This window comes from Nematolebias whitei, chromosome 20, assembly GCF_014905685.2.
Source record: "Nematolebias whitei isolate Nwh7 chromosome 20, NemWhi1, whole genome shotgun sequence".
NCBI classification, from domain to species: domain Eukaryota; kingdom Metazoa; phylum Chordata; class Actinopteri; order Cyprinodontiformes; family Rivulidae; genus Nematolebias; species Nematolebias whitei.
The window spans coordinates 26682084-26701607 of record NC_056517.1 but is presented as its reverse complement, the minus strand read 5'-3'; the positions used below and the strand labels follow the sequence as shown (position 1 = coordinate 26701607).

Genomic DNA, 19524 nt, shown 5'->3' with positions numbered 1-19524 from the left:
GCTCTTTTAGAGCGTTTCAAGTTTAGAAACATTTTTTAAGATATTGCAAGAGAATGGGGTTTAAAACGCCTTAGCATATATATATATATATCCTTTCTGGGTGGAGTTTGCATGTTCTCTCCGTGCATGCGTGGGTTTTCTCCGGGTGCTCCGGTTTCCTCCCACAGTCCAAAAACATGCATGTTAGACTGATTGGTAACTCTAAATTGTCCCTAGGTGTGAGTGAGAGAGTGAATGTTTGTTTGTCTCGTTTGTCTCTATGTGTCCCTGTGATGGACTTGCGACCCGTCCAGGGTGTACCCCGCCCCTCGCACAGTGATTGCTGGACATGGGCACCAGCGACCCCCGTGACCCAAAATGGAATAAGCGGGTAAAGAAAATGGATGGATGGACTTCAATTAGAAAATTATAACACCTTTTATTGCTATTTAGCTTTAATTTTCAAATTTTCCATAAAAAAAACTCCTAAGCCAATTTTTCCTTGCTTTATTTACCTAAAAGACACCCCAAAAAGTGATTCACTATGAAGAGTTGCCCTTCGATGAGCAAAGTGGAAATACCAATGTCAGCTCCACACGGTAACCTCTCGTTAAAGGTAGACGAATAAAAAAGAAGCGAAAGACCGGAGAGTAAACACTTTACATTCTCTTATTCATTAAAGACAGACAAGTCTTATTTTTCTTTAAGGAGAGCACACGTCATGGTATATAGAGGCAAATACCAAGCTGCATGGCATGCTATCAAAGGCATTTCTGCAGTCCAAAGGTCAGGTGATGCTAAAAGGTTGCAGAGGAATGGAGCTGCTGGAAGGGCTTTCATCAGTGGGAGGCAGCTGGAGTCTCCAAAGAGGCGGCAGCACAGTGGGGCTGCTCCACTGTGACATTTCACATCCAGATCTGCCACAGTAATGGCATTTTAGCCACTTTTAGAGCAGCCAGACTGCCCTTCCTACTCTGTTGAAATTTTTATAGATAGCAATTTTTTTTTATTGTTTGGGTTTATTACAGTGTCTGAAGAAGACTGGATTGGTTGTCTGTGTGGAAAAGGCTATTAATGGCCAATTTGGGATTGATTGGCTAGTCGAAATGCGTTATACCCAAATAGGCCTGTCACGATAACAAATTTTGCTGGGCGATTAATTGTCTCAGAAATTATTGCGATAAACGATAATATTGTTTGAAATTTAGCAATAATTAATTGTCAAATTTTAGAAGAAATGTTGATTTGTTTTGGAGTGTAGTACCTTTTTTGACCATCTGATGACAGTATAAGTCTGTTTGAAGCAAAGGATGGATAGTTGAGCAGCATCTCTTTAAGAAAAATGGGAGGGAGAGTCCTTGATGTGACATGGGCTGACATGGGCTGACATGGTGACATGGCGAACGCTCGGTGATTTGAGCTCTTTAGCATAGCATTTGTCACCCAAAGCTTTTAATAAAAAATCTGTAAACAAGTTCTCAGCTTCTTTTTGCAGAGGAAAAACAACTTTTTACACAAAGGCACGGGTTTCAACCGTGAATTTTGGAGCTCGACAAGACGGAGGTTTATTCCTGAGGTCGGCCTGTTAGCTTAACTCATAGCTTAGCTTCTCAGCTTAGCTGCTTTTAACGATCTAAAAACGCAATTTTGTACAATTAAAATGTATTTTAAAGAGAAAGGGAGGGGTCAGTGAAGAGCACCGGAGTTGAGCCGTGTCTTCAGTAGAAAGCGAGAGACATAAGAAACGATAAAGCTGGTAAATGAAAATGAGGTCGATAATTTTCATTCATCATGCGATTAATTGATTTATTGTTTATCGCGACAGGCCTATACACAACACACAAAACAAGAAAGAGAAGAGCATTTAGCTCATAATGCTACCATTATTTCCTCTGAGGACATACATGCTTAATTAGGAATAAACAATCTTAAAATTTACATAAAATAGAGTTTTCTTATCTTGTGATTCTTACTTTTTAAACATGTTGTCACAGTTTTCTATTTATCGCCTTCAGTCTTCACGTCTTTGCTCGGGAAGAAAATGGTCAGTATAGTTTTTTGCTTTGAAGTCAATGCTAAAATGATTTGTTCTGTTTGCTTGGGGGAATTGCAGTGGCTGCTGGTTGCACAAGATGCAAGCTTTGTTAGATTAAAGGAAAGCAACTTGCAGTAATGTTGCCTGTTCTAACAGAAAATGGAATCAGTATTCATGAAAAAAAAATAAAAAAAAATAAAAATAGACTTTCATCCAAACAAAATGCAAATTTATGTGATCATCGCTGCACCATGAGGATATCATATCCCACTAAGTGAACCGAGGGTGATTTTACAATTGCAGTTGTTCCGAGTTTTGATTGTAAATGTGGAAATGAAAGTGACGGAGTTCAGGCTAAATTATATGCAATTTTCATAACAAAGCAGGGACAACAAAATATAAAAGCTTACATGCTGAACATCCTTGTTATAGTTTAGTTTTGATGAAACCCGCTAATGTAACTTCAGGTTCAGTTTGTGATTTTAGCGCCACCAACGCACAGGCAGCATGTTTAAAAACAGGAAATTAAAGGCCTCATTCAAGACGAAGATCATTTTATGTTGACAAATTGAGCTGGAGATGTTTGGGTCAAACCTTAAAATGATCATTTTGATAACTGAGATTTTGCAAGATGTGTTTGTTCTCTATGTTTTGAATGACGTCAGCTACTACAAGACCAAATTATAGCTCAATGTCTGCAAACTTGGTGGAGTTATTGCCCTTTTTGTGTTTTTTATGATCAGTTGACTGTGGCAGTCATCTTGAATTAGATTGGGTCCAAAAATAAATAGATTATAGATTCATCCTGCAGTTCATGAGATATGTTGCTAACAGGCAGACAAATAGACACACAGGTGGGCAAAATCATTAACGCCACGTCACCTTCACAGGCGGGCGATAACATGCAAACTGACTGTAAGTATCAAGTATTAGGGACAAACATTGCAGTCACAGAAATCAATATGATATATTTAAACCTGAAAATTGGATAATCAACAAACATACGCACAGCGCAGAGACACCGTCTGCCATATAGGGTTTAAATTTAGTGGTTGAATAATCAGCGGGCGTGCAGCTCTGGGAATTCTGTGCTTAATGAAAGCTCCTCCACATAAGCAGTTGCAGTTATTCTGCACAGAAGACTGCTGTCAAAATGTCAATGAATCTTAATTTAACCACCATCCTGATCACATGGGACACATCTCGTTCAGACCTAATGTGTAATTGTGTGTTTCATTTAGAGATATTGAAAGAAAAACACAAAACTGAGGAAAACAAAAAGGGTTGCTGTGAGCATGTGTGAATTCGAATGACCATAAACACCCGCATGAAAATTACCATTATACCAAACAGTAAAAATACACTCGGGCAGTGCAGTCTTACATGAATATGAACACAGAAAAGATACCGTGTATTTTGAGAAAACATAAACTATGAAATTGAGAACATAACCTAATTTTGCTCTGAATGCTTTATTGTGGGTTTTAAGCGGCTGTAAATTTTTGCACAGAAGTGTAACAGTGCATATTTACAAAACACATAATTATCATTTATCAGCACAAATAAAATCTATTTTAATTCCTATATTCATCAATTTTTACACTGTCTATTCAAATAAGCTAGAAAATAAATAAATAAATAAAATAGCTTACAGAAAAATAAGTGATCCCAGATTTTATTAACCTTTATTTAACCAGGCAAATCCCATTGAGATCATAGATCTCTTTTGCAATGGAGGCCTGGGCCTGAAGGCAACCTAACATGCATGCTTTTGGTCTGTGACAGGAAACCGGAGTACCCAAAGAAAACCCACGCAAGCACAAGAAGAACATGCAAACTCCACACAGAAAGACCCCAGGTCTGACCGGGAATTGAACCCAGGACCTTCTTGCTGTGAGGCAACAGTGCTAACCACTGAGCTGTCGTGCTGCCAGATGATTGGTTAGCCCTCACTGTACATGTTAGGGATGACTCATAACTACTACCACACAAAAGTTCAGCTCAATACCTGTAAATTTTAAACATTTTAGCAGTTTTTGTGTTTTCTAAGGTCAGTTGACTTTGGCAGCCATATCTAATTGGCTCCAACTGAACTGTTGATGTATGGAGTACAATTGTATTAACAGTAATAAAACTAACATAAGCAGTATTAGCATTAACAGTAATAGAACTAGCATTAACAATATTAGCATTAACAGTAATAGAAATAGCATTAACAATATTAGCATTAACATTGATAGAACTAGCATTATCCACCCTCATTTGCCCCACTCTGGACCCTTGAGCAAGGCCCTTAACCCGCCCACCATCTGCTCCCCTGGGTACCCTAGATAGCAGCTCTCTGCTCCACACAGAAGGCTGTGGTAGCTCGGTGGTGTGTGGTTGTATCAGGAAGGGCATCCGGTGTAAAAATAATTGCCAAGTCTTCGTGAGACTTAGTTTGCTGTGGCGACCCCTGAAGAAGGGAGAAACCGAAAGAATAAAAAAAAATAAAAAAAACATAAATAAATTAAAATTGGTAGAACTAGCATTAGCAGTATTAGCATTAAAAGTAATTGAACTAGCATTCACAGTATTAGCATTAACATCAGTAAAATTAGCACTAGCAGCAGTAGTCATCATCGCTTTATAATTCAGCTGTTTTTATTTAATTTTTATATAATTTCTTCTATTTTTCATTTTATATGCCATTTATATCTATTGTTGTGTTTACCTCTTCTGTGTTAGTTTAAAACAGGTATCTTTTGTAAATGAGTCCTCAAGGCGCAACGAGACTAACCTGTATGAATAAAGGTTAAATGCACAGTGGCGCAACTGGTAGAGCTGCTTCCTCTCAGCGAGCAGGTCTCCGGTTCGAATCCCAGTCCAGGGGCCTTTCTGGGTGGAGTTTGCATGTTATCTCCATGCATGCGTGGGTTTTCTCTGGGTACTCCGGTTTCCTCCCACAGACCAACAACATGCATGCTAGTCTGATTGGTAACTCTAAATTGTCCCTAGATGTGAGTGAGAGAGTGAATGGTTGTTTGTCTCGTTTGTCTCTGTGTCCCTGTGATGGACTTGCGACCTGTCCAGGGTGTACCCCGCCCCTCGCACAGTGATTGCCGGACATGGGCACCGGCGACCCCCGTGACCCAAAATGGAAGAAGCAGGTAAAAGATAATGGATGGATGGATGAATGGATGAAAACAAAGCGTGTCCTCTGGCATCCATCAAGGGGTGCTTCAGCACCACCTGCACCCATACTTCACTCATCAATAGATCTGAACCTCCGAACCATCTCTTTTAGGCTCTAATTGTTTGGTAAATATTGAGTCCAAGAAAATATTTTGTAGATTAAAAATGACTTCACGTTAAAGGTCATTCGCTCACATTTTCAGAACACCAAACGATGGCGCAAGCTGAACTTACACACATCACATGAGCATTAGGCATATTTGAAATCTTTTCAAAAAACATCTGCCTTTATTGACAGACATGAACCTCCCCAATGACAAATCATGTTTCTAAGCATCGGTTTTATTCCCTTGTTTCTCTGGCTGTCAGCATCCTTTGCCTCTGTGGTGTTTTCATCTCTAACTCAGAAAGAAGACTCGACGAGGCAGGGCGGGTGGACGCATCGAGGGACGGACACTCACAGAGCTGTTTAGGAACAGTTATGTCAGAGAGGAGCTGATGTGTCTTATCATCTGCCAGCTTTTATTTTCCACACTCCGAGCAGAGAACGTTGGATAATTACGTTTCTTGCATACAGCTTCAGTTCGCTGTGAATCTGTACTTTACGTATGCAGCATAACCAGTTAAGGGTTGGACCACATCAACCGTGACTTCCTTTCCACTTTACTTCTTGTCCGAGATTCAGTTTTTCATACATTTACAGATTCATAAATTGCCGCGAGGAAACCTGCGTGTCTGCAGCGCCAACCTGGGAAACAGCAGTTAACAAGATCCATTTCTTTGAAAACACATTATTTTATACACGTAAGAAAAGTGTTTTTATATTTTGCCTTTTTTGTGTCCTCAGCAACCCAACTCCCATACAATCTATAGTAGAGTAGATATTGCTCAGCCTATTGACTAAATATCTCTCCTGCCCACTTTGACATTTGCTTATCCTCACGTGCATCTGCTCGTATCGACGTCTGCTCTATCTGGACATCTTCTAAGCTGTTTTGTCATTTGTCACCTCTTAAATAAAAGCCAAGACAGGAAGGGGTGGGGGAGTTGTCAATGATAAGACTTAATGATGCAAACCACTGGGATGAGAAAAAAGTCCAGAGAAAAACAACTCATACAGCTTCATTTCCTGCTCTGTACATGTAATAGATTCACGGAGCAATTTCATCCAGCATATTTCACTAATAGGCGGACTAAAGACGACCCTCTCTGCAACCCCTCGCATGCATTCACTCATAACTGCGGTCAATTTGGAGAAAATCTACTGAAAGCGGGCTTTTTGGCTTAACGCCTTTTAAACTAATGTTTTTGAAGAGCGGACGTCAAATATTCTCCTGTCAAAAGCTGAAAATTTCCCCCAACTTAGCCTTAATTCTCAGACTCTTAGATGCAAACTGGTGAGCTTCACAGGTCCATATTAAAGCTGCTTTTCATAAAACATCCTCTTATTGTGTTTTAAGGATTTGCACTTTGCAAACTCACTATCTGTAGTACAGTAAATTCAGTGCACCTTCAGTCACAGGCTCGGATGTTCTCCCCAAGAGGTGGAAGACAAAATCTTTTTTTTGCTCCTTTTCTCTTTGTATTCATCCCTCCCTTACCACTGTCTCCTGCAGAGAGGCTATTACTGCAGCTAATTATCTACAAATAGGCCCAATTTGACAAACACGTAGCCCTGTACCGGTGCTGGCTAAAGCGCAGGAATCATTCAGAGCAGGAATAAAAGAATGAAAGAGGAGGCGAAGACAGGGTAGACAAAGAACAGAACTAAAGTCAGAGTGAAAATCAAGTGGGGGGTGGGGGTGGAAATATGAATCAGAGTTAATTAGAAGGAACATGATGAAGACACAATGTGGAATGAGATGAGCGAAACTAAAAAAGATATAAGTGGGAGGCAGATGAGTGATAAAAAGTATCAACGCCCAAAAGAAGACAGCATAACATGAGAAAATGATCTTATCTGTGCAATGTGTGATGGCTGTTGCCATTGGCAACTGTCCTGCAGGGTACAGACCACATCCACTTAGCTCCCAGCATGCCTTGGGTTCTGGACAGCTCAGGGGTCTAAGGCTGTCTGTCAAATTTACATAAAGAAACTCATTTACAAGGCAAGCATGGAGGGCTACGGCACATAAATGGGGGCTTGATTAGATCCTTACCTTTGATGCATATGAATATTTATTATTGATGAATGAATACACATTTACTCTCCTTTCATCTGGATCATCTGGAGAGTCTCTGTTAGTTAGTTTTTTTATTATTAATTCATATAACCAGAGCATCAGGGCTCTAAACAAGTGCAGCACTTAAGATAATCCAGTTATTGTTGCTCAGAGGGACTGCTATAATTTTCACCAAGTGCATCAGGTTTGATCTCGTTTTATTTTTAAATACCACACCTAATATGAAGCTGAAGATGTTGCGCTTTCCAAACTTCCAAGTTTTATAGATTTGCATGAGAGGCCTGGTTGACAACGACCAGGCCTCTCATGCAAATCTATACAGCTTGGAAACTTCACACAGGCCAGATATTTTTGAATTGATAAAGACTTCCAGATGGGAAGCTCAATGTTTTCAGCTTTAGAATTGGCGTACGTTTTTTTTATTTTTATTTTTTTTTATTTTATTGATCACGACCTGGATGACCAAGAAAATTCACAAACACATACCTAAAATAAATCAATTAAATTAAATTAAATTCATTTAATTTATATAGCACCAAGTCGCAACAGAATTCATCTCAGGACACTGAACAGAAACATTATTATATAAAAATAATAATTTAACATTATTTATCTGAGGAGCAGACTGATTTGAGTTTAACTCCATCACAGAACTCTCATCTTGAGCAAGCATGAAGGCGACAGTGGAAAGGAAAAACTTCCTCATGAGGAAGAAACCTTTAGCAGAACCAGGCTCAGGACAAGTGGCCATCTGCTTCGATCGGCTGGGTTTGAGAGGAACAGATACACAATGGCAGGTCAAGAATCACATGATAAGATAGAAATAGTATCAAATGAAAACTATTCAATTTTAACAATTCTTTTAAAGAAATGAGGATAATTTATCCTCTAGGAGTGTAAGCCTGTGGCAGCATAACAAGCCAACTCTATTTATAGGATTTATCAAAAAGGAAAGTCTTAAAACTGGACAATGTGTCAGCCTCATGGACAGAAACTGGAAGTTGGTTCCACAAGAGAGGAGCCTGATAACTGAAAGATCTTCCTCCCATTCTGCTCTTGGAAACTCTAGGAACCGCGAGTAAGCCTTCAGTCTGAAAACCAAGTGCTCTGTTGGGAAAATGTGGAACATTAAGATCTCAAATATAAGATGGAGCTAGGTTGTTGAGGGCTTTGTAGGTTAGAAGTACTTTGTACGATTATAAATTCAATTCTGGATTTGACAGGGAGCCACAGGAGAGAAACTAAAACTGGAGAGATACAGTCTGATCTCTCCTACTCCAGTTAAGACTCTGGCAGCAGCATTTTGGATTAACTGGAGACTTTTTAAAGAAGTACTAATTAAATAAATTAAGGTGGCAGTGGTCATAGTGGTGCACTTAATAGAATACACGTTTGGATAGTTTTGCAGTAAAAGATTTGTGCTTGGCTGCACTGATGAAGCTGCAAATGCCAATACGAGTTGTAATCACATTACTCCTATTCCATGAGCCCAAACACAGAGAATGTGCACAACCATAAGCACGGTTTCCTTCATTTTAGTGAATTTTACTTACATCGCTCACTCCAGCCTCCACAATCTTCAGGCCTGTCTCCTTCTCCAACTGCTGCTTCTGCTGGACTGCATGGGGAGACAAAAGCAGAGGAGGTTTGAGGTGGCAATGAGCAGCGGATGACAAAGTGGCAGATTTTTCAGTTCCCGAGGCAGAGCAAGTGGTTACAGAAACTGAGAATGATGCAATGAATGTATCAGCCTGAGTCAGATGTCAAACTGGTCATAGAAAATGCCCACAGCCCACACACAAACACATCAAATTTTCACCAAGAGCACATAAAATCTTTAGATGGCCTGCAGCCATACCAGCAGCCCTGTGAGAGTCCTCCAGTTCATTTCTCTCCTGTTCCAGCAGGCAGACACCTTTAACATGCTGACACTGGAGTCAGAGCTAATGCAAATTGTAGCAGTCCTGCTGGAAGTAACTTCTATTACAGCACTGGACGGAAAGTTGTTTCATCAAAAATCCAACTTTAACCCCAAGCTCAGTCCCGAACACTCAACTTTACAACGTACTAAAAACAGATTTCACAACCTAAACTATAATGTATTTGCTGATACAACGTGGCAGCTGAATCCAAGGACCGAAATTAAAGCACCAATGACAAAATGAGCTGTTAGATGTTAAACTTTGAGGTTTTCTCTTGAAACCAAATATTAATACAAAATAAATGGTATTACATCCCTTACTAAAGTAACCAAATTATTTCACCCTTAGTGCTTATGAATGAGTTACACATAAAATGTCATGTGGACAAATAAACTGCATGCAATGACCAATGCTTTCCCTCCAATTCTAAGTAATTCCCCTTATTGTTCTTAAAAAAATGCATTGATATTAAAGCTGAAGTGGAAAATCCAAGAGTCCTGAACGGAGTTCTTCCAACAGGTAGACCTTGTTCTTATCAATCACTATAAGTCCAACATGTTGGCACTTTTATCATCCTTGTTGTTTCAAACATTCTCATGCAATGTATTTTATGGTCTTAACAAACAACTTAAAATGTGGCTGTTCAGACTAAGACATTACTGTGACTATAAGTAATCAGGGAAAAGGCTGCTGTATTTTATTGGCATGAACAGTTTGAGGTGAAACCACTGATAAAGATCTAGCCATTTTACAATTTAAATCTTAGCAATTGTTTTTCTTTATTTATTTATTGTAGTATGTTATATTTTTTGGAGAAAAAAAATGTTTCAGAAGTTGTAGCTATACCAAACACATGACCATTTAATGGTGAAACATTACATGGACATTTTCAGCAAGTATAATATTGAACTTGTTAGATTAGCATGCACGTGCATCCTAGTCATGGCTATTTACAATTTAATGTTAAAAGTTTATAAAATAGTATTCAAATGACTGATTATGGAATTTAGGAGACTGGAGTTGTTTAACTATGGTAGCAGACCACTTTTATTTCTGGCCCAGCTCTGATGAACTCATCAATTCATCAAATTTAAAAGAAATTTCTTCAAATTGAAGCTAATCAAAAAGCAACGAATTGGATGACTGAACATACATTTTCCACAGAACCCCACTTCAATAGTTGTAAACAATAATCTTGAGATTAAAATTTAAAATAACTTGGTCAGAGTTGAGAAATAAAGCATTGCTAAGGATAGTTTGGGGCAATGGTGATGAAGGTTGTCTTGGGGACACCATACGTACCTACATTTCCAACAACTGATGCATTTTCTTCATGCATATTTCATTCATGGGATCTTAAAAACAGTCTCAAGAATTTTGGCCTTATTTTAAACCTTGTAAAATAATAATGAAAACAAATACTAAAAGTACTAGGTGAAAAATAAGGCAATCATCAAAAACTATACATTGTTAATCGATGAGACGATGACGAGAAACTTTTATTGACATGGGAGAGGAAGTGAAGAGATTATCCATTTGTAGGGTTCATCATACTGAAATAATAGAAAAGAGAGTGGAATGGATATACACTGGATGAAAACATCACACAGTAAATGTGCTAATTAAAATGCAGCTCTCTCTTATGGACAAACACAGGGCTACGGTAGCTCGGTGGTCAGTGTTGCGGTCTTGTAAGCGTGAGGCTGCAGGTTTGAGGTTGCATCAAAAAGGACATCCGGCGTAAAACAATTTCCCAAAGCTTTCATGCAAGTTTGCTTGTAGCATCAACCACCAAAGGAGGATGCATCTAAAATAACAACACCATTATGAACAAATATCTATATTTGTTGAAGATTACCAGAAAGCAGACAAAGTGCTTGTACATCCAGAACACACAAAAAGACGAGCTCCTGCCTTTGTTCTTGCAGTAATTAATACACCGTTCGAGTTTGATCCTCAGATCTTGTGATCTAATCAAATATGGCATGCTATTTCCAATGCTTTGTTCACAGAGGATATTCTCATGCAAATTAAGCCAAAGTGAGGTGACATTAAATATCCATCACTAAAGATCACACAGCTCTGCCGACTTTTTCCTCCTCCCCATGCTCAGCATCCTCCTCCTTACTTTGATGGAGGCGTTTATATTAGAAAACAAAATCAAAGGGGCCTTAATAGGTTAAAGTATAGAGGGAAAGGAGAGAAGTGCAGCATCACTTAAATGAGTTTGTTAGCATTTGAATGCAATTGGTAGTGTGGAAAAAGAAAATTGGAGGAAGAGAGCAGGTCCTTTAAATCTCCTCCACAGATGAGGGCTATGCAAATGACCCTGAAGAGCTGAACCCCACCCCACACTCCAAATTCGGCAATGGGTCTGTTTAATTAGTATTTTAATCTATCCCAATGATTGGACTCAGGCCACAATGTATGCAGGATTCTACCTAATTAAGTTTGCTACTTTTAGGATATTCATTCATCTCTCTCGCTCTTCTTCTATAGCCTTTTCACTTTCTGCCTATTAAGAACCATGCAAACATTGATCATCCTATCACCCTATCAACATGGCAGCAGAGAAAAGGACCCCTATTTTAGGCAACAGCCTGTAGCTTCTGAGGCACGGTAAAAAGGAGCTGAAAGGAAACCGACAGAGAGCAGGGAAGGTCAAATATACATTTAATGAACAGAGGGCGAAAGGAAAGAGAGAGAAGACAAAGAAGAAAATCTCCCGCCATTTTCAGAGCTTGTTGTATTTAGTCACAGACATATTGGCGCTCCGTAGATAGCTTCGGCACCTGTTACGGTGGGGTAGTAATGAGCGAGGTAATTGGACCCAGCTGGGTGGTGGAGGAAGGCCAAGCTGCTTAAAGGTCACACAACATTTTGGCCCTAATGAGGACCCCTCTGGGGTGGCAACACATCGAGAGCCAAACTACGAAGGATTAAGCCAGAAATCAACAGGCGACTTGTCACAGCAGCAGCTCAGGTTTGACTGACAGGCTGAAACTAAAGAAGACTGAAGGTCAGCTGTGAATCAAAGCTAAAAACTTTCCAATCAACCTGAAGGGGAGGACTGTCCCACGACAGCCACTTTAAATGTAAATACAATGTACTTGCCAAGCTTATTAGCAGGCGACTCGATAGATCCGACAGCAGCTACAATTCAGCTAGTGGATCGCTTGTCTTCTCATCGGCTGAACAGATAACAGCCCCGGGCATCTCTTTTTGGTCACCTCTTCTATTAACCTCCCACTGGAGCTTGCTCTCTTCCTCTTTTTCTTCTTGCTGGCGTACACACAGAATTTGCAGGTTTCAAATTAGTGACCAAATACTCCTGACAGGCTGTGGAAAAGAGATGTCAGGACCCATTTCAAAGAGACACCTCCAGCTATTTTATTAGCCATCATCTGAGTGGATATGATCCCCGCTGCTCATTTGATCTTGTTTAGTTTCCAAATCAGATTGAGCCAAATCATCAGTTGTGCAGCACAAAAATAAATGGCGACAACGGTTTTCACCCAGTGTAATAATGAGTTTCACTTCCTTAAGATTTTGAGTGAAATAAATCATAAAGGCAACCGTTCCCAGAAGGAATAATCTGGTTTTTTTTTAATATATAATCCAGCAGAAGGAAACAATTTTAAATTTCATCTGCAGTTTAGAGTTAGCATTTTTTTTCCATTCACAACCAATCCTGCTTAAAACTGCATTTAGTTTTTACGACACAAAAATTACACTTCCTGTTTGCACACAGGAGGTTCACAAGGAGCAATCATTTGTTTCTGTTTTAACGTTGTATGGCACAAAAATGTGTCCACAAAGCAAAACATTTCGGTTCTTTCCTCTGTAACACGAGTCAACTTTTGCATGAAAATTAAAGTAGTGCGAAGAAGATGAAATAGTGATACTTCACAGCAAGAACAGCAACTTTACGGGTTCTCCTGCTGTTGTGTGGAAAACCACTTACACCATGTGCAACAGGAAATCAGATCCCAGTTGAAATTGTTATTTGCACACATTTGTTGGTCTGTTCTGTGACCAGGACCCTTGTTGCCTTGAAGTTAATACTTTTTTATTTTCTTGGGCTTGAAGTAGATATCAAGACAAATATGTATTTGGTATGACTTTCTTTTTCCCATGTCAACACTTTACTGTTATTCTTTTAAATTTTATTGTATCTTTAGGTTATTTTTTGTAGTAATAGCACACATCGTTTTAGACTCTGTAGGATGATTAATGAAAGTTAATATCTTACTTGTTGTAGACGGCTCTATGAACAACCTTAGCTTGGAGGATTAGTTTAATTCTGACCAGGAAGAAGAGCGAAGAGTTGGTCTGAGTGAGACCAAGGCAACGACAGATCACAGCAGTCTACTCTAATCTAAAAAAAAATTCAAAGCAGTTCAAGCAAACACTAAGAAACATCAAAATCAGTTGTCTTCATGCTCAATAATCCAGGTTACTAATCCAACAATGTTCAGTCAGGTCATCTGGACGGTTTCTTTTTTCTTTTGTTGAGTCATTTCAGGGGCAGCACGGTGGCGCAACTGGTAGAGCTGCTGCCTCTCAGCGAGCAGGTCCTTGGTTCAAACCCCGGTCCAGGGGCCTTTCTGGGTGGAGTTTGCATTTTCTCTCTGTGCATGCATGGGTTTTCTCCGGGTGCTCCGGTTTCCTCCCACAGACCAAAAACATGCATGTTAGGCTGATTGGTAACTCTAAATTGTCCATAGGTGTGAGTGAGAGAGTGAATGGTTGTTTGTCTCGTTTGTCTCTATGTGGCCCTGTGATGGACTTGCGACCCGTCCAGGGTGTACCCCGCCCCTCGCACAGTGATTGCTGGACATGGGCACCGGCGACCCCCGTGACCCAAAATGGAATAAGCGGGTAAAGATAATGGATGGATGGATGAGTCGTTTCATCCTTCATCCAAAGGACTTCATCAATCTGAGGAGCCACAACAAACTGAGTCCCACAAACTCTCATAGTGGACCAACCAATTTGCAGGTGATAAGATGGTTTCTGGGGCCCGCCCTCTCTCCAGTGAACTCCTCTGAGGCAGCTATAGCCAAAGTGGTTCAAAACATCCAGGAAAAATCCAACAATGTTAAATCAGGTCATCTGGAGGGTTTCTTTTGTTTGTTTGTTTGTTTGGGGGTGTGGAGCTTGTGGGACTTAGTCTGTTTGTAGCTCCTCAGATTGAAGAAGTCCTTTGGATGAAGGACGAAACTTCTCAACAAAAATAAAGAAACCGTCCAGATGACATAACTGAACATTGTTAATCTAAACAAACAATGATCTAAAACATCCATCCATCCATCCATTTTCTTTACCCACTTATTCCATTTTGGGTCACAGGGGTCGCTGGTGCCCATGTCCAGCAATCACTGTGCGAGGGGCGGGGTACACCCTGGACGGGTCGCAAGTCCATCACAGGGCCACATAGAGACAAACAACCATTCACTCTCTCACTCACACCTAGGGACAATTTAGAGTTACCAATTAGCCTACCATGCATGTTTTTGGACTGTGGGAGGAAACCGGAGTACCCGGAGAAAACCCACGCATGCACGGAGAGAACATGCAAACTCCACCCAGAAAGGCCCCTGGACCGGGGTTTGAACCAGGGACCTGCTCGCTGAGAGGCAGCAGCTCTACCAGTTGCGCCACCGTGCTGCCTGATCTAAAACATCTCAAACAAAATGTTACAATGGGATTAATTTACTTTTGGTCACAGAGACTTTAACACTGACGTGAATTTCACAATACACAGTTATTTACATTAGATTTTATGGTTATTTGCAAGTGCAAAAAGTGGTAGCGACAGCTAGCTGTAGCAATTTCAGTGCATCCTGAAGAACTTCCTGCGCAAATAACATTTCTGCTGGAAAAACATGTTCATTCAACCTTTATTTAGACATGTTAATCCAACTGAGCCTCAGAGACTCATTTACAAACGAGACCTGATTTTAACAGAGTGACGACACCAGTGAATAACAACGACAAGAATAGACAGTCACAAAAGAGGCATTTAAAAAAATTTTTTTTTTACAAATCAAAACAAAATAGCAACCAAAAGGAAAAGTAGCAAAAAAAAACAAACAAACAAAAAAAAACCCAGCTAGATTATAAGGCGATGTAGAAAACTAAAAACAGGAACATGGCTGCATTGTTTTTTGCCAGGAACTTAGCAGATGTTTGAAACCACTTAGAGAGGTCAAGGTCGAGAGCTTCAGATCTTTTTGAAAGATATTCCAGGAAACCATGGGCGTCAGAAGCATCCGTAATGTGTGGGGGGGGGGACACATTGATGTGTCTAGATGTGCGTGTGTGCACGCGCACGTGCATGTGCGTATGCGCGTTAAAAAAAAAGGTGCTCACTAGTGTACAAAAAAGCAACATTTAACCTAGATTTCCTTTAATTCCACACATTTAAATCATGTTTCTCACCAAGTTTGTGTATCTGTGGGTTTTAAAGACGTTTTAACTTTAATACACTTTAATACAGAGTGTCAGGTTGGTACTATTTGCGTTAAAAAAAAAACCATCACCACTGGACTTTTTTACTTGTGTTCAACACTACTCATCTAAATTATGTTTCTCATGAAGCTTGAGGACAATAAGGTGTGGGGTTTTAAAGGCATTTCAACTTTAATGCACCTGAACACACAGCGTCTCTTACACCTGCAGCGTCTTACAGTGTCACAGTTACTGCTAAGAGATCATGCTACAGACGTAACGCTCCACTTCTCTCTTCCTAACATATATGTTTATGATCAGCCCCGCGGTCATCAACTGCCCACACTAAGCATACTAAACTGGCGAGCGAGTAACAGAGGTGTCTCCATCTCCTCCACCTGTGCGCATTTTATGCCGAGACAGGAGGAGACGCACAGAAACATTGCAGGTGTTACACCATATTCTATGACCACCGTATATTGTGACCGTGGCAACAGGCTGCTGTGTGTAGAGTTGGAGGTAACCAGGAAAACCTGGAGTGGAGTTTTAGTGGCCTGAGTATTCTCCTATTAATCAAGTGGAATGGATTTGTTCACAAAGAAAGAGAAACTGCGCCACCTGAACAAATGTTTCATAGTAAAAGTGTGTGTGTGTGTGTGGGGGGGGGGGGGTCCAAATGAACATTTTTACATATAATGGTTACGACGCCTGTGCATGAAACAGGAGCGGAGTAGGAGAAGGCCCTTTTGCCTAGTTCAGTCTGCACTGAGGGAACACTGCAGGTAATAATGTCCTGAGAGCGCACGCTGTAGCTGCACTCACACAGAGACATGTAGGAGGAGATGTATGAAGGCACCAGACAAAGAAGTGATTTAAAGATGAAAATGTACCAGTGGGACAGTCTGTGTGAAGTTAATGATGACCAGTTAACCATTGAATACAGGGTGCAGTGATGGGTACTAAAGCCACTTATGAATCTTAGCGCACTGTGATAGACAGCATCCAGCATCTGCAGGGAGCTTGTAGGAGTGTTCATATAGATAATGTCACTGTAGTCAATGGAGGGAAGGAAAGTCACAAATGCAAGGCGTTTCCTAGCATTCAGAGTTAGACAGGGTCTATTTCTGAAAAATAAACCCAGTTTAACTTTCAGTTTCCTTACTAGGTTTTCCACGTGAAGCTTCAAAGAGAGATGCGAGTCGACCAAGATACCCAAATATTTATAGGAATCGACAAACTCAATAGGGACACCATTTGAGGATAAAATCAGAGGAAGAACTGCTGGGACTGACTTTCTGTTTGAAAAAAGTATCCCTTTGGTTTCATCAGCATTTAGGACAAGTTTGAGATGGAGCAAGTCTGACTGGATGATGTCAAAGGCGGATTGCGAAAGCTGTAAAGCATTAGCAACTGCTCGACAATAAACAACTGTGTCATCAGCATAGAAATGTAAGGCTGCATCAGGGATATTCTGACCTACATTAACTATGTAGATTGTAAAAATGGTGGGTCCTAAGACTGAGCCTTGTGGTACACCATTGGTGACTGTTAAATAACTGGAAGAAATACCATTATGTTGAAAACATTGCCTCCGATCTGAAAGATAGTTCAAGAACCAACCAATGGCATGAGCTGAGAAACCAATTTGCTGTAAAGCTGTATTCATGGCAGCATTATAAAATAATGTGAATTGTTTGAGATTGATGTTGCAGTAATCCACTTTGGTTTTCGTCCTGCTAAGATTAGCCATTAGCTCCTTAGTCCAGTCAGTAATAGATTCTGCTCCTCCAAACTGAGGCCATATAAAAATCTATCCACCGCAGGTAAGATATGTATTGTGCACACTCTTTCTACAGAATCCCACTTTTAAAGATCTGAACTTTCTTTTAATTTTGTTTTCAGTTAAAGGACTTAATAGTACTTAAAACAGAGTTGAAATAACTTCAGTAACTGCAGGTTCAATCAGTACTTAAAGATTTTAACTCATTAAAAATTATTTGAACAAGATTGATTCGTATAACAATTCAACACCATTGATTTGCTGAGAAAGTTTGTAATATTTTAAAATATACATTCAGCCATAGAACCTAATAGGTGTTTTTATTTTATTTATTTATTTAAGCGTTAATCGTTGTATTTGTTGATTAAGAGAAAAAAGGTCATTTCAATCAACAATCTGAGAAGTGATTTAGCACTTTTTTGACACTAATGAAGCAGAATATGGATAAACCAACCAAGCCGATATTTAAGCTGGATTTTATTTTGACCTTTAAGCATCTCAGTAACAAATGCACTAAATGAAAAAGGTGAGATGTAATTTGAATAAAAGGCTGCTTTTCTCTGCCGTATGATGAAAAGTGAAGCTATTGTGTACTCGTCACCATTGACTCTAATGGCAATTCACCAGTGATTATCAAGAAGTCATCATGGCATAAAGTCATGAATACATATATTCATCTTTCTGATATGTGACAGGGTTGTTATTGTTAGAGGCAATATAAATTCAGTGTTTAAAGACAAATTACCCTCTGCAGGCTGTAAGTGTTTTTTATTTCAACAGCAAAATCACATGCTTTTTGTTCCCTCTTCGCTGAAACGAGGGAATATAGTTGACAAAATGCAGATTTTACCATCCACTGATTGATCTGTTAATATTCAATAACATCTTCATCCATTCCATTTATCTTCTTCTCTGTTTCTTAGGTCCTCCATATTCACCGCTTCCTTCACTCCATCCGTCACTCCAACCAAACAAAATGAAAGTGTTTATTGCGGAGGAGGGCTGACGCTCACGCCTCTCAGCAGCCGTTAGCCTTATCAGCAGGAAATCGCTCCAATATTAAAGTCGCCATTCTGCCCATCCCTTTCCTTTCCGTACATATGACGGCTGTCTCTACCTATCAGAGGTAGAGACCAGAGAGAGGGAGAGGAGGGGAAAGAAAAGAGAGGGAGCTGCACCTGATCCCCCCTGACAGATAAGATACAAAGCAAATGCATATTATTGTAGAAAAATAAAAATCCTGCTACATTGATATGAAAAACCGCAGCGCTGAATTCAGAGTATAACTTTATTACATGAGCAAAACAAACATACATGTTGATTTACATCTGATATTGCCAAGCTGAGGCTTATTGAAATGCAAGTTTGTTAACAATTTGCTTTTACAAAGCTTACTGGTTCAAATATTACGTTTGAAAATGTTCCAATAAAAATCTAATTTTTCAACTTTCTTCCACATTTCTTTGAGCTGATTTCAAACAGCAGGAGCAGAAAAGGCAGTGAGATTTATCAGATGCAGAAAATCATTAAAGGCACACCTTTCAATGACTTAAAAATAAATTACTTAATAAAATATATTGTTCTTGAGTGTGCTAAATATTTAATGCAATATAAAACAATTAAACACATTGAATAAAACTTTTTTTTTGCACAATTGCATGAATTTCCTTCAGGTTTAGATGAATGTGTTTTTTCATTGTTACATTTATGGGTTGAGCCAACGCAACTTTTTTCACTCATTCAATTAGATAAGTTAACCAAAAGAGCAAAATTCAATTTTGTTTCACTGCAGTGTCCTAATGCATGATCAGTCATCCAGGTAAATAAATCCAAAGAAGTTAAGTCAGGTCATCTGGATGAATTTTTCTTGGCTGAAACGTTTCGTCTTTCAACTGAAAGACTTCTTGTCACAAACTCAGTCCTATAAACAGCATCTTCTCAAAGTGGATAAACTAGTTTGCTGAGGACATCCAGAACTAGCTTCTCACATGTAAAAAG

General features: G+C 39.6%; 1 protein-coding gene across 1 annotated transcript in view; it reads right to left on the bottom strand.

The window, feature by feature from the left end:
* The window catches only part of ptprn2 (protein tyrosine phosphatase receptor type N2), a 165614-nt gene that overhangs the window by 58188 nt on the left and 87902 nt on the right, over nt 1-19524 (bottom strand). The window contains exon 7 of the mRNA XM_037693943.1: nt 8925-8989. Within this exon, the coding sequence (XP_037549871.1) occupies nt 8925-8989 (65 nt within the window). The remainder of the gene's footprint in view (nt 1-8924; nt 8990-19524) is intronic.